Consider the following 16,305-nt stretch of genomic DNA (forward strand, 5'->3'; position numbering starts at 1 on the left):
CAACAGTTATAAATAAATCAGGGCCTCTGTCAGTACTTGTTTGAAAATCCCTGAAACTTTCTTCTTTTTCTTGCTCTCATTCTATTGCCCTCCTTATATCAGTGCTCACAGCCACCAGCAGATGACTAATGCTATCAAAAGCTCCAGCTACTTTTTGACATTGCCTCCTCTTCCAGTGGAATGTGCTGACCTGGATGGTGATGTCAATTTGCTGCCAATTATCTTTGAGGATAGATACCTTAGCTCTATCACCGAAGGTTGGTAGCACAGTAAAAGTACTTGGTGTACTGTCATGTGTTCATAGACCGTTTTTAACCAAATATGTTTTGTGACCTGGTATTCTCGTCAACTTGCTTTGATATGAAGATCGGGATGGACCATGGCTGGGCATGAACAATACAAGGGCTGGAACAGTGACCAGCAGGACAGACAAGCCCCAATCCAAAGATTGTGTTGCATCAGCCAGTCTTACACCAGAGAATCAGTGTCCACCACTAGATGTCCCCTGTTCAGACATCTATGATCCACCACTTAAGGCCAAAGGCAAGTCTGTCAAAATGAAGAAAAACTCGAAGACTGAGAATTCCAAGAAGCTTATAAGACAAGGATCCAAGGACTCTGTAGTTCTAGTAGGCTATAAAAACCTCAAAGCACCTGAGAGCGAAGCGAGCACAAAGTACAAGGAAGAAGAGTTGCCACTAAATCAAGATGAAGGTGATTCTTTGCTGGGAGATATAAGTAGCTATTTAAGGACTCATACCCATTCTGTTTATGATTCTGGTATCACACCAGCAGATTTTGGAAATATCTCTGTTCAGCCTTTTGCAGATGATGATATAACTACTTCTCAACAAGATTTCTTTAAAAAATTTACAAGTTTGGATGTACAGGATAATCCTCAGGCAGGCACTGAGGTTGTAGGGGCAAGCAGCCAATCATTTCACAAAGATGCACCTGTTGGCCATTGTGGCGAAAGTCCACTGTGGCCTGCTGCGCTTAGGCAAACTGAGGTGAAGCAAAGTACTAAGGAGCTGCACCAAGGCAACAAAGTTACAGTTTATCCACCATACCAGACAGATGACTCTTTGAGTAGCAATGTTCCTGAGATTACCCAGACAGATCTCTGTTATACTGAAGAGTTATTGGTGGAGAGGCCTGGTAAAGACGCAGTAGAAAGTAGCCACTCTTGTCTGGTCTCACTGCAGGTAAAAAGTGACTGTATCAGGCAGCCCGATGGAGGAGGCCCCAGTGCCTCTTCCCGCCTCTCGGACTCAGGTATTGAAAGTGAGCCCAGCTCGTTTGCTACTCATCTTGTTCCAGGACCACAAAGTTCTGCCGGGCTAGGTATTACCGAATCTGTTTTTGCCTCAATGCAACCAGAGAGACCCCTCCTGAGCGCTGCTCCACAGCTTGTTCAACAAAGCTCAGTGCAAAAACCCAGTGGGGTGGCAGAAATACTTTACCCAGAGAATACCAGCACTGTTAGTGGAGTCCAGTCCTCTCTCACTTCCATCAACTCTCTGCCCTCAGATGGTGAGGATGACAGTTCTTCTAAGGGCTCCACTGGTGTAGATACCAGAGGCAGGAAGTCCAGTATCTTGGTGCAAGATCAGAGTTTAGTCTTCTCTGGAGATTATGCAGACAGACCTGTTATTGACCCCACATTACACAGTGCTGTGCCACCCCAACCACACCTGATTGTGTCTTGCAAACCAGACATTGTTGCAAGTGATTGCCAGCTTGAGAAACTTGCTGCTGCTTTGCATGTGGAGCCACAGTTGTTGGACATTTCTGAACCTGGACTAGAGGGAGCTGCTGGCCCTGTGGCTGTTAAAGAATCACACAGTGAACCACACACTGCCTGCCCCTCCAGTAACTCTGCCACAAGTAGCACTGACCTGGTCAAACGTGGGATGGTGGAAAACTATTTTGGTTCACGTTCCAGCACAGATGTGTCTGAGATCAGTCCTGTAGAAACATCTGCTGTCACACTGGGAATCCACACAGGACCACAGGCCGAGGAGGATGAGACTGAGCTTGAGATGATCGAGAATGGTTATTATGAGGAAGGTGATGGTTATGCTTTCATGAATGGTGTTGCTGAGGAGGACAGTGCGATTGGGGATCCCATTATTCAAGAGCCAAGGCCTTTATTTGAACAGCTTGACTTTGGCTATCTCCAAGAACCACAGGACTCAAGAGTGCCAATCTGTTCAAACCTAGCTTCTTATTGTGCTGGCTATAGCTTGAGAAGACCTGCCTGTCCTTCTACCTCTCTGTCATCCAGCCTGCAGTGGTATGAATGTGCACCTGCAGTACAGATGAAAGCGTGAGTCATATTTGAATTATTTAAAATTTCTTGCACAGTTTTTTTTATAAAGTGTCATATCCAAATTCCAGTGAGTCCGTGTTGCATAATAAAAATACTTGTCCTGTGTGGCAGATCTTGTATTAATAATTAGCAAATTGTATGTTATTCAGGTTTGTCAAAGCCAAGGAAGAACTGAAACAGCTCAGACTTCCTGGATTCTTGTACAGTGAGGTGCCTGAGTTGGCATCCACTGTGCCCTACTTCAGTCTGGAGGAAGATGAAAGCTGTGAAGAGGGCATTCATCTCATAGTCTGTGTTCACGGACTAGATGGTAGGAAATTCATACAACTGTTTTAGTTCCTTTGAGTGTTTTTGTGTTAAAGAATGTTGTCCTAAGTCTGCTTTATAACTGCAGGGAACAGTGCAGACCTGAGACTGGTGAAGACTTACTTGGAGCTGGGGCTGCCAGGAGCTCGCATAGAATTTCTCATGTCTGAAAGAAACCAGGTAAGTGGATAAGCATGAAGACAATGTTGTTTTTTCATTTCAAAAAAATGCAGGCAGTTAGATTTGAATCTGTCAACTCAAATTAATCACAGTTTCTCAAGTCTGTTCATGATCACTATTTTACAACAGAGGTGGAATGACACCTGTGACTCAGACAGACCCAACCCAAAACATAGCTCCATTTAAACTTTAAACGCACTCAGCAGTTTCAGGAATGAGTTTCAAGAAGACAAGTTGGTACTAGCCATGTTGGTTAATTCTTGTTGGATACAAGCTGCCACGTCTTGCCCTTTCAGGTATAAATTCCACAAAGGTGTTTATTAGGGGTGTCACGGATCACAAAAGCCACAGTTCGGACCGGATATGGTTTTTAAGCCACAAATTGGATCATTTTTCAGTTCAGCCAAATAAAGGACATGCTACGTTGCTTTTTATTTTTAAAAATAACTTTGTGTAATGAAAATAAGGACCTTTTTGCCTGTGGTCCTGAATGAAAACAAGATGTCCCATGTTTTACATAATCTTTTAAAATGAAATACTTAATTGTATTAAATTGCGGTATGAACAGTATTGGTGAATTAAAAAAATAGCCTTTGTCAAAATCATGAAAAGTACAACAGAAAAGAAAATGACTCTTTCTGGATAAATAACTTCATCCTATCCACTGATCATGACAAGCAGACATTCTGAAATGCACGGGAATATTTATTTTTCCAGAGATGTGGAAGTTCAGCCTCCTCGATTGTGCATGTGCTTCAAGTGCAACACTCTGCTTAGGGAAGAGATGACAGTCACTTTGTCATCAACCCCTTTAATGTATATTGCTTTTTTTTTGTCTGTTTTATTTTTTTTCCCAGAAGAATACTGAGCCTGTTGTCTTTAGTGGCACATAAGGCTAAAGACTGTGAGCGCACGGCGACGGCGGGAGCTCCAGTCTCTCTGCGAGGCTGCTTTTTTTTAATTTTTTTTTTCTCTTTTTTTAGCTCCTGTATTTCTTCCATTCAGACTCTGATTTTATCATAACTGCATCAAAATGAATGCAGTTATCACATTAAAAACAAGTCACCATGACACAAAATCACACTTACGTAAGCATGATCCGTTACACCGCTAGTGTTTATATATGCATGTAATAGATCGTATAAGGAAGAAATCATTGTCATCTTGAATTTCTTTAACTATGTAAGTTATTAGTGTAAATATTACAAATATATATCAGAAAAACCATTTAACTCATGCAGGATATTACTTAAAAAATTGATGAATTATAGCATCAATGCTCATTTTGTATGAATATCATTGGCTAATTGATTTGTATATTAATGGATGATTATACAGTCTCTTTATGTATATTCTCCATCCATAGAATGACACTTTTGCAGATTTTGAATCAATGACAGACAGACTATTGGATGAAATAGTCCAGTATATCCAGATCTACAACCTCACCATCTCAAAGATTAGGTAAGATGCCCTACCAAACTACAGTAGCAGAATAATTATTGAACCAAAAAAGAAAATCCTACCTTCAGGAAAGTGGTGCATCTTATAGCTGCATAATGCAATAAAGCATGAATATCTACATTAGGGCTGCACAACCTGATGAAAATATTATATTGCTATTGTTATGGGAAATATTGCGAAGTGGTAACTATGGTTTTTGTAATGCTTCTGCCCTGTCCATAAGAAATTTCAGACTGTGACAATTTTTTTACGCCACCACAGTGAAGTTCAAATGAAACGGTCACATGTGTTTGGAGTGTAGATTATCACCCTTAATTCAAGGGGTTGAACAAAAATATTAAGGTTACAATTTATGAATTACACTCACTTTAATTTATTTTGTTTTACCTTTATTTAATCAGGTAAAATCAGTGGACAGTTTTCAAGTTGCACTGCAGAGACTTCCAGTTAGTGAGCCTCTCGCTCGCGTGTTTGGCGTCATTAGAAACAACAGCTTATTACGACACCTCGCAGCTAACCGATCGGTTATGTGCTAGTTACTGTGTTTGTGAAGCGTTGTGTGTTCTCCAAAAAAGCGAAACACTCAAGTCTGGGAGTCTGAGCAAAAAAACAGAAGAGTGACAGATGTCTGCTGAGGAGCTCCTTTCAGAGACTGTTCGTCAGCGTGGTCCCAGTGTGAGGGGAGTGCTGAACCCCTCACACTGGCCAGAGAGAGACAGCAGCCGGGCGAATAGCAAACTTCGACTGTGGGTGCCAGTCCACCAGGTCAGTAGTCACTCCCGGTTGTTATGACGCCTCACGGAGCGGCTGACTGATCAAATGTTATGACACCTCACGGAACGGCAAACCGATCTGTTGTTATGACACCTCAAAATACGAAATGGACAAAATCGGGACTGATAATCACGAAATGGGCGTAAAATATAACGAAATGGAGCAGAGTGAACCAGACTGACTCAGAATAATTACTTTTATTTAATTGTTTAGCTTTTGTTTTTTTGTGAGATGCGCTCAGTACATGTAGTAGGGGCAGGTGCGCCATCTGTGTTCAAGAGATGAAACTTCAGTCAGTGGGTCAGTCTGCTCCATTTCGTTATGTTTTACCCCCATTTAAATATTATCAGTCCCCATTTCAACCGATCTGTTGTTAGGATGCCTCGCTGAGTGGCTGGCTAATCGAAGCTAAACGCCAGTTAAACGGTGTCAGTGTAAATCCAGATTTCTTGTTTCGTTTTGGTTTTGGTGTCCTTCGTTAGTGCCGTGTGACCGGGGCTTTACATTTGTTGCCAGGAAAGTTTGACCAAAATACTAACATTCTGGGCGCTATGAACATGCTTTCATGATTATTTGATTTCTTTGTGCAACTGACATCGTTATTCAAGCATTCGAAAGGCTATTCCTACCTCCACACAACTCCCAACAGTGACCAGAAAGTTTCTTGACAGTTCTTGTTGTTGAACGAAACCGCGTCTCCCTAACAGGATAGAGTTGTGATGTCATCACGCTTGTGCGTAGGTGCTGCTCTATCTCAACTTGAAAATCCTTCATTGAGAGTTAACATTGAAAGTGAGAATTGGTACTGTATGGTGAGTCTAACTGGAGTAGGCAGATCCCAAAAATGGAGAACAAAACAAGGAGAAAGCTACTGAGGGAGCGACAACGATGCCCAGAACACTCTGAATAGTTACAGGTGACTGTTATTGCAGAAACTGTGCATGACGCTGGAATTCCTAAATGTTTACTGCAACATATATATTTTTAATCTATTCAGTCAAACTTGGAAGTCTACACTACAAGCACATTTTGACTGTTTCATTTCACTTCTGTTGTGGTGGAGTACAAGGGCAGAATTACATAAACAATGTCACCGTCCAAATGACTGTATTTCTTTTGTTATCAAAAATTTGAGAAAAAGCACTACGAAGTTGATTTGAGCAAAAGTTTCATGTCGACTTTTCATTTTCAAATCTGATCCTTGAAAGTTAAAATCTGAACTCAAATACTCCACAAATGATGTAGGATTTTTGTTTTGTTTTGCTTTGTTTTTGTTTTTTTGTGCACATTTTCTAGTTTCACTTGTTTAACTTGCCTGTGCTCTTCATTTAGGTGCTTAACAAGCATCCATGTTTCAGTGCAAAATTCTGCTGTGCTCCACACAACAAAAAAAATTACGCTTCAGAGTGGCTGTTCTCAACCAGGGGCACTGCATGAGGGCCTCACAACGCCATCTAGTGAGCTGTGGCAGCAGTGGTTTTAAAAAAATTATTATTGTTCATCTCAATTTTTTGTAAATCAAAGCCTTTTCTTTTTTGTCTTTTAATATTTAAATGTGCTCTAAAATTCACATACTGATAAGTAAAACTCAAAATGCATCATTTCAGTGGCCAGTTATGTTTGAATATCACAACTCCAATCGAAGGGGGGCACAGTGACGTAGTGATTAGCAGTGTTGTTTCACAGCTAGAACCTCCTGGGATCACTTCCCACTTGGTCCTTTCTGTGTGGACTTTCCATGTTCTCCGTGTTTGTGTGGGTTCCCTCCGGGTGCTCCAGCTTCCTCCCACTTCCAAAGACATGCAGATTCGGTGAATTGGGAACTTGACCGTATGTGTGTGTGCGGGTGTGATGTGAATCACTTGGTCTGTCTGTATGTGGCCTTGTGATAGACTGGTACTGTGCAGTCCTCCTGTGCAGAGTGCACCCTTTTTTCATCCTTTGACTGCTGGCATATGCTTTAGTCACCTGTGGCCCTTGATTGGATTAAGCAAGTTTAGAAAATTAATGAACAAACTCCAAGCAATATGTCTTCATCAGTTGCAATCTGCCGAAGAAGTAGCAGCTGGCAGCACAGATGGAATAGCAGCAATAACTAATGTTTGGATGCAGATATGGACAAGTTTTTGAAACAAAAAATGTGAAGTAGGAGATGATGCCTGCATCACTCAACGCTCCAGAGCGTGTTGAGAAAATATGACCCTGAAAACATTCCATTTGGCTTTGTAATGACAGGCAGTGATGCTGAGCCAAAAGCAGTGTTGAATGTGGTGAAATCCTTTCAAATGAGGCACTAAAACCAGTGGAGCTCCAGAGACACTTCCACACAAAGCAGCCAGGATGTGTGGGGAGCCAAAAGAATATTTCTTATGAAAAAAAGGGCAGGATTCAGGCACAACAGAAATTCATCACATTAACAACTCTGTCAAAAACAATGCTGAAAGATAGTTATATGGTTGAAACTCATGTAACTCCTTGAAAGATACTGTTGCTATCGCAGAGGAGCTTATTTTGGCTAGCACTGTGGATACATGTGCCAAGAGTTACTGGGGGAGGCAGTTGAATCAAAATTCAGTCCATACTGCTCTCCAGTGACATCGTGAGCAGATGAATTGTTGACATGAGTGATAATATCGAATGCTGCTCTCCTTAATCCTTCACTTGTTAAATCCAGTAAACTCATCATTCTTAACCAAACATTTATGAAGTCTGAATCCCATGACAGGGCAGGAATAAATAATCTGTATTTTAAGAGTGAGTGGCAACACACGCCTCACTTACACACATCCGTTCAGCTCTGAAGATAGATTCATTCTTTTCTTTTCTTTTTAAATATACAGTAGTGTTCAGAATAATAGTAGTGCTATGTGACTAAAAGAGTAATCCAGGTTTTGAGTATATTTCTTACTGTTACATGGGAAACAAGGTACCAGTAGATTCAGTAGATTCTCACAAATCCAACAAGACCAAGCATTCATGATATGCACACTCTTAAGGCTATGAATTGGGCTATTAGTAAAAAAAAAGTAGAAAAGGGGGTGTTCACAATAATAGTAGCATCTGCTGTTGACGCTACAAACTCAAAACTATTATGTTCAAACTGCTTTTTTAGCAATCTGTGAATCACTAAACTAGTATTTAGTTGTATAACCACAGTTTTTCATGATTTCTTCACATCTGCGAGGCATAATTTTTTTGGTTTGGAACCAACATTTTGCTCATTTACTAGTGTGCTTGGGGGTCATTGTCTTGTTGAAACACCCATTTCAAGGGCATGTCCTCTTCAGCATAAGGCAACATGACCTCTTCAAGTATTTTGACATATCCAAACTGATGCATGATACCTGGTATGCGATATATAGGCCCAACACCATAGTAGGAGAAACATGCCCATATCATGATGCTTGCCCCACCATGCTTCACTGTCTTCACTGTGAACTGTGGCGTGAATTCAGAGTTTGGGGGTCGTCTCACAAACTGTCTGCGGCCCTTGGACCCAAAAAGAACAATTTTACTCTCATCAGTCCACAAATATTCCTCCATTTCTCTTTAGGCCAGTTGATGTGTTCTTTGGCAATTGTAACCTCTTCTGCACGTCTTTTATTTAACAGAGGGGACTTTGCGGGGGATTCTTGCAAATAAATTAGCTTCACACAGGCGTCTTCTAACTGTCACAGCACTTACAGGTAACTCCAGACTGTCTTTGATCATCCTGGAGCTGATCAAGGGGTGAGCCTTTGCCACTCTGGTTATTCTTCTATCCATTTTGATGGTTGTTTTCCATTTTCTTCCACGCATCTCTTTTTTGTTTTGTTTTGTTTTTTGTCTATTTTAAAGCATTGAGATCATTGTAGATGAACAGCCTTCGCAGAGCCACATATACAACCCCTGGCAATAATTATGGAATCACCGGCCTCAGAGGATGTTCATTCAGTTGTTTAATTTTGTAGAAAAAAAAGCAGATCACAGACATGACACAAAACTAAAGTCATTTCAAATGGCAACTTTCTGGCTTTAAGAAACACTATAAGAAATTAGGAAAAAAAATTGTGGCAGTCAGTAACGGTTACTTTTTTAGACCAAGCAGAGGGAAAAAAAATATGGAATCACTCAATTCTGAGGAATAAATTATGGAATCACCCTGTAAATTTTCATCCCCCAAAACTAACACTGCATCAAATCAGATCTGCTCGTTAGTCTGCCATCTAAAAAGGAGTGATCACACCTTGGAGAGCTGTTTGCACCAAGTGGACTGACATGAATCATGGCTCCAACACGAGAGATGTTCAATTGAAACAAAGGAGAGGATTATCAAACTCTTAAAAGATGGTAAATCATCACGCAATGTTGCAAACGATGTTGATTGTTCACAGTCAGCTGTGTCTAAACGCTGGACCAAATACACACAACATGGGAAGGTGTTAAAGGCAAACATACTGGTAGACCAAGGAAGACATCAAAGCGTCAAGACAGAAAACTTAAAGCAATATGTCTCAAAATCGAAATGCACAACAAAACAAATGAGGAAACGAATGGGAGGAAACCTGGAGTCAACGTCTGTGACCAAACTGTAAGAAACCGCCCTAAAGGAAATGGGATTTACATACAGAAAAGCTAAACAAAAGCCACTGGACTGTGGATGACTGGATGAAAGTCATATTCAGTGATGACTCTCGAATCTGCATTGGGCACGGTGATGAGCTGGAACTTTGTTTGGTGCCGTTCCAATGAGATTATAAAGATGACTGCCTGGGGAGATGGCCGTCATTACATCATCAATAAATGCACAAGTTTACGTTGATATTTTGGACACTTTTCTCCATCCCATCAATTGAAAGGATGTTTGGGGATGATGAAATCATTTTTCAAGATGATAATGCATCTTGCCATAGAGCAAAAACTGTGAAAACATTCCTTGCAAAAAGACACATAGGGTCCATGTCATGGCCTGCAAATAGTCCGGATCTTAATCTAATTGAAAATCTTTGGTGGAAGTTGAAGAAAATGGTCCATGACAAGGCTCCAACCTGCAAAGCTGATCTGCAACAGCAGTCAGAGAAAGTTGGAGCCAGATTGATGAAGAGTACTGTTTGTCACTATTAAGTCCATGCCTCAGAGACTGCAAGCTGTTATAAAAGCCAGAGGTGGTGCAACAAAATACTAGTGATGTGTTGGAGCGTTCTTTTGTTTTTCATGATTCACTAATTTTTTCCTCAGAATTGAGTGATTCCATATTTTTTTCCCTCTGCTTGGTCTAAAAAGTAACCGTTACTGACTGCCACAATTTTTTTTCCTAATTTCTTATAGTGTTTCTTAAAGCCAGAAAGTTGCCATTTGAAATGACTTTAGTTTTGTGTCATGTCTGTGATCTGCTTTTTTTTCTACAAAATTAAACACTGAATGGAACATCCTCTGAGGCCGGTGATTCCATAATTTTTGCCAGGGGTTGTAGACAGACAAACCGGAAGCACCCAGAGGGAACACGCGTGAATATGCAGAGAACATGCCAACTTCACACAGAAAGTAGTAGGCGGAGAGTGATCCCACAACCTTGTTGCTATGAGGCAACAGTGCTAACCACTAGGACACCGTGCTGCCCAACTCTAAAGATGATCTAGTTCAACTTCACCCTTTGACGATTATATAATGACATAATGTGATTACAATTGTAATGTGATTAACTGTGCAGCCTAATCAACATGATGAACTGCTGTATTCACTCTCAACAATTCTCTCTTTTAGATATTATAGTCCTTCAGTTGCATTTGTTACGACAGCCATACTTGTGTATTAATGGTCAGTTTGACGAAGCTTGGTTTGGTGTGACAGCATGCTAATTTTGCATCACAATCTAAACGTCTGTGGTGAACTCTTATGTGGTCTCTTTGATGTTCTGCATTATTCACTTGCAGCTTTGTGGGTCATTCTTTGGGGAACCTCATAGTTCGTTCAGTGCTGACCAGGCCCAGGTTTAAATGTTACCTAAGCAGGCTGCACACGTTCCTTTCCCTCTCTGGCCCTCACCTGGGCACACTGTACAACAGCCTCTGCTCTGGTCAATACAGGCAAGTGTCACAACGTTGAACTGTGTTAGAAAACAGCTTTTCACTGCTTCTGTCAACACCGCTCATTAACGAGGCTGTGCTCTGCCTTTTTTTTGTTTTTGTTTCTCTGCATGTACTATGCCATGATAGTGCAGCCTTGTAACTTTTTGCTGCCTTTTTAATTCTATTTGTTTATTTAGGCCTTTGGTTCATGCAGAAGTGGAAAAATCAGGGTCACTCCTCCAGCTGACATGTCGTGATCACTCTGATCCTCGCCAGACTTTCCTCTACAAGCTCAGCAAGAAATCTGGTTAGCTCGGCCATTGTGTGCTAAAGCTGTTTTGGGGTTTATGGGTATAATTGTGTCATTGTGGGAGATAATATTTTTCTTCATCTGCTTTGAGGTCTGCAGTTTTTTAAGAACGTAGTGCTGGTTGGGTCACTGCAGGATCGCTACGTCCCGTATCATTCTGCTCGAATAGAGATGTTGCAAAACTGCATTAAAGGACAAACAAAACAGGTAGGTGAATGGAGGTTATAGCATGTAATGTGTGTGTGGGTATCCTTTTTTTTTTTTTTTGCAATGCATGATGTGTGCTTCTGTGTAATAAACAAATCCCAGAAATATCACAAATCCGTTTTAGCTCAATACAGGAGAATTAGGGCCGGTGTGCAGGTGAGCATGTTGCATGTTAGCACACTGACATATGGGTGACGGTGAAGCATCATTGAAAAGTACTTTGAGCATCCGCTTCAGATGGGAAAGTGCCATAGTAATGCCAGTTCTTTGTGGCTTCATGAAATATACCTCAAATAAATGAGTTTTAACTCAAAGAAAACAAAAAATAAATGAATTTTCGCCATGTCCACAATGTATTTCACATTTTTTTTCTCTCCCAGGTCCTGTGTATGCTGAGATGATGAGAACCTGCTGCTGTCAGTACTTCAGACAAAGACTGTAATCTCGTGCGATACGATGTCATTCACGCCTCCTACCCCAACACAGCCAACTCCCTTATAGGCCGAGCCGCACACATTGCTGTCCTTGATTCTGAGATCTTCCTGGAAGTTCTTCCTAGTTGCAGGCCTCAAGTTTTTTCAGTAGAATTAAGGCAGAATTGAATGGGAGGTGTGTCGAGCTCATGTCTCGCTGCATACGAACCTTTAGTGTTCTCAGAATTTCACTTGGTTTTTAATGCATATATTTGCAAGGAGATGTGAACAAATCGTTTTCAGTTTTCCATTTGGACGTTGTGTATATTGGAAACCACGGTTATCAAGTTATGCCATTTTTATTTTTTCTACTTTTTTTAACTTAGTATTTGTCTGTAGGTGTGGACATGTTTGGGAAATCTGTCCTCACATCATATACTATTTCCAGTCTTATTTATGTATTACCTTTGTTTCCACTTCCTCATTGCTCATCTAATTTTAGATGCTAAACTGGAAATGTAGCTGCTATAAAATGAAATGTCTGTTTCGGTGAGCCGGCCCAAGTAAGTCTGCACATACTGTACTCACCACTACAAAGGTATTTTCCACTCATTCTAAGGGACACTGCATTAATTTGCACCACAACTACATTTTACAAGGTTTTGTACTTAAAATGGTCATTTGTACTTTTTTATCAACTATTATTTTATCAGCTCTTTCCCATCATTTGTAATGGTAAAGGCTGCTTTGAAAATGATTGTTGCTCAGAATTTGCAGCCCCGGCTTTGATCTTAACCCTTTATGCTGTTGTTTTCCATTGCAGCATTCTGCACCATTTATCCAACCTGGTGTTGGAGAAACTAAAGCTTTGCCTACAACGTGACAATTTATTATATGAATAATCATGATTTAGAAAAATTAAAAAAGCACATGTTGCAAGTATAAATCATTTATTTGAAAGTACTTGGATGATACAACTTGGTGGCTGTGTGTTTTAAACTGAAAAGTGTTACTTTGAGTAAAACCTTTCTTGTTTATATAGATATATATATATATATACAGACACACACATTACCATTAAATATGGCATATATGAACTGGTCATCTGGACTGTTTCTTCTCATTTTGAGCTTGAGAATGTTGTACTCCTGAACATATTTAAGTGGTGAAGACCCCAGGAGCTGCCGGGAAGGCCCAGGTGACACCCACGCACTGCCATCACTCACCCAGCTGCTGCAGATTGATGGTATTTTAGGCCTGGGGGGATGGAATGGTAGTCTACCTGGATGGTTGCCATCCAGGATTCAAGGTGGTTTTCGTGGCGTTGTGGATGTGGGGAGCAGGGCACCAGTGCACACTCCCAGATGTGACTGAGTTGGACCACCAGTCTGCAGACTGAGGTCACTTCCACATCAGTCCCAAGCAAGCTTGATATGAACGCCCTCCCACCGGACATGTGTAGATGTAAACCATTTTCCATGTGCACACAATCAGCAGATATCCCAGTGTTCTCACTGCAAGACACCCACCATAAACAGAATAATGGATAACTTTGTTTTGTTTTGGGGTTTTTTCTTTGTTTTTATAAATGTTCAATAAATAACTTTGAGTTAAAATGTGTCTTATGTTGCTCATAGGTAGTGACTGATTCGTTCTTTGTTTATGGTCATTATGTACTGCTGTCTACATCATGTTACATTTTCATTTGTGCACTCAGTAAATCACCTGTAAAACGTTAAGCAACGTACACTAATTTTTGAACGCCCAATTCCTAATCATACGAATCTCACTATATCAGGGCCTAAATGTACTAAAATTGAGTTAACTTGCAGTAATGAGTGGAAGTTAAGCGGGGGGGGGTCAAAGGGTAAGTGTGCTGGTTTCAGTGCAGAAGATTCCCAGTTTCAAACCCCACCCCTACTCATCATTTGTCCATGAATGTGGCGTGTCAGAAAGGGCATCCGGTGTAAAACTTAATTGTGCCGAATTAGCCTGCAGATCCACCTCAGATCTGTTGTGGCCCCTGAGTGAAACCAGGGAGTAGCGTGAAAGGACTTATTAATGGATGGTAAATAGACTGCATTTATGTATCTCTTTTCCATCTGCATCAGATGCTCAACGCACTTTACAATAATGCAACACATTCACCCCTATGTCAGGGTGCTGCCATGTACTCACATGCACAACAGCAATTAGGGGATTAAGGACCTTGCCCAAGGGCCCTTAGTGATTTTCCAGTCAGGCTGGGATTTAAACCGAGGATCCTCTAGTCTCAAGCCCAACGCTTAACGGCTAGACCAGGGTGGGCAACTTGTTCCAGAAAGGGCCAAGAAATGCAGGTTTTTCTTTGCAGCCACTGAGTCCACCAGGTGATTTCACTGATTAATATCACTTTGAGGAGATGGAATCAGTTAATCAGTTAAATCACCTGGTGGACTCAGTGGCTGCAAAAGAAAGCCTGCCACACTCTTGGCTCTTTCTGGAACAAGTTGTCCACCCCTGCCCTAGACCATCACCTCCCCTAAATAGATGGATATTAAGTCTGCTACAGAAATATAAAAAGTTTTTTTATTTTTGGCCGGGGTGGGTCCTCGCAGCCACATGCACTTGCCGTTAGAGGGTGCTGCAGCTCCTCTCAGCATTCCTGCCTGATGACGTCATAAACCCATGACAGCACAGATTCTAGTGCTCTTTATCTTTCATCACAAGTAAAAGGACAGCAAATCTGCTAAATATGTACTCATAGTTGACTGTTTTATTCTGATCACAGCAGCGAACAGAACAACAAACTTCATTTTCCAGTCCTGTAAGAACATCATCACTGATTCAGAATGCCTCAGAAAAAGGCATAGAGGTGATCATCTGGACCCTCAGTCAGAATATTAACCATGAGGAGGTGATTGAGAAGCAGAAATTACAAAAATTGGAAAACCTAAAGTGTCGACTCAGACTGAAGACCATGTGAAGGCTGAGGAGTAGGGCATCAGTCAGCAGAGGATCAAAACTTCCAGGATGGAGATTCAAACCCTGGCAGACGGGTCGAGGAGGCTTTCCAGCAGCAGATGGCAACAGTCAAGGACCATTTCAAAAGAGAGCTGGAAGATACGGCTCTCCGACTGAAGAAACATCTTTCACATAAAGAAATGGAAGCCAAAGACCAGAGTTTTCACAGAATGCTGGAAGCCCAAGACGACTGTCACAAGAAGCAGCTGCTGGCGAAGAAGGAGTTTATATGAAAGAGAATCCATTAAATTAGTGATTTGGAACTGGATCATGTTTCACTTGAAGGATTAATGTTAGCAGGATTTTGTCAAAACTGCATGGATTTTAATAAAATTTTCAACATAGATACATATTAGGTCATGGAAGACTTCATTACACTTTGGAGGTGGTCTGGATCTGAATCCAGATTTTGGATCAAGTTTCACTTTATATAGGCTCTGAAGGACTACTTCAAAAGTACTTCACAGATTCTCACCAAATTCCACCAAAGATAGATATTTGGGCATGGAAGACTGCACTGCATTTTGGAGGTGATCCAGATCCAGATTGGCGGACATCAGAAATCTCTGATTGCTCTTGTTATACATACATGCTGTACTCTACAGCTGTTGACAGTCAGAACCCAGCAACTGGGACTCCAGTGGATTGTTAGGGGGGTCCTGACCTCCACGATTGGTTGCTTCCTGTCTCTTGCCTGCATACCTACGCCTGAGAGCACCACCTAGTGAGAAACTGGCTGCTTGATTGCGCCCTGATTGTGCTGGTTGTCAGGTTGATTCTAGTGCGACACCGCTGGTGGTACAAACTTGAGGACTGCCTGAATTGTTGAGCCTTATTACAGAGATGAGGTCAATCGACTGACAGCGTGGTATTCAGCTAACAACCTGCCGCTGAACACCACAAAAACAAAAGAAAGAATCCTGAATGTCAAGAAGGGCTGGGCAGACCCAGCCCCGCTCTACATCCAAGGAGACTGTGTGGAAAGGGTCAGCTCCATGAGGTTCCTGGGAGTGCAGCTCTCTGACAGCCTCTCCTGGAGTGCCAACACCACAGTGGTGGTGAAGAAATCCCAGCAGCGACTCCACTTCCTGAGGGTGCTCAGGAGAAACAATCTGGAGGAGAAGCTGCTGGTGTTGTTCTACAGAGCCACCATCAAGAGCATCCTGACGTGTGGTACGGGGGGTGCACAGCAGCAGACAGGAGAGCGCTGCAGAGGGTGATCAAAACGGCCCAGGGGATCACTGGCTGCTCTCTGCCCAGCCTGGAAGA

The 16,305-nt window shown here is 41.6% G+C and overlaps 1 protein-coding gene across 1 annotated transcript in view; it reads left to right on the plus strand.

The window, feature by feature from the left end:
• fam135a (family with sequence similarity 135 member A) overlaps positions 1–12,290 on the plus strand; it is a 41,924-nt gene extending 29,634 nt beyond the window's left edge. The window contains 14 exon segments of the mRNA XM_034185072.1: positions 103–257; positions 367–2,329; positions 2,482–2,642; positions 2,727–2,818; positions 4,185–4,282; positions 10,969–11,101; positions 11,103–11,121; positions 11,301–11,321; positions 11,324–11,410; positions 11,505–11,624; positions 12,001–12,018; positions 12,021–12,047; positions 12,050–12,164; positions 12,166–12,290. Of these exon segments, the coding sequence (XP_034040963.1) occupies positions 103–257; positions 367–2,329; positions 2,482–2,642; positions 2,727–2,818; positions 4,185–4,282; positions 10,969–11,101; positions 11,103–11,121; positions 11,301–11,321; positions 11,324–11,410; positions 11,505–11,624; positions 12,001–12,018; positions 12,021–12,047; positions 12,050–12,164; positions 12,166–12,205 (3,049 nt within the window). The 3' untranslated portion in view covers positions 12,206–12,290.
• The last annotated feature ends 4,015 nt before the right edge of the window (positions 12,291–16,305 follow it).

The sequence above is a fragment of the Thalassophryne amazonica genome, chromosome 13, assembly GCF_902500255.1.
Source record: "Thalassophryne amazonica chromosome 13, fThaAma1.1, whole genome shotgun sequence".
NCBI lineage: Eukaryota > Metazoa > Chordata > Actinopteri > Batrachoidiformes > Batrachoididae > Thalassophryne > Thalassophryne amazonica.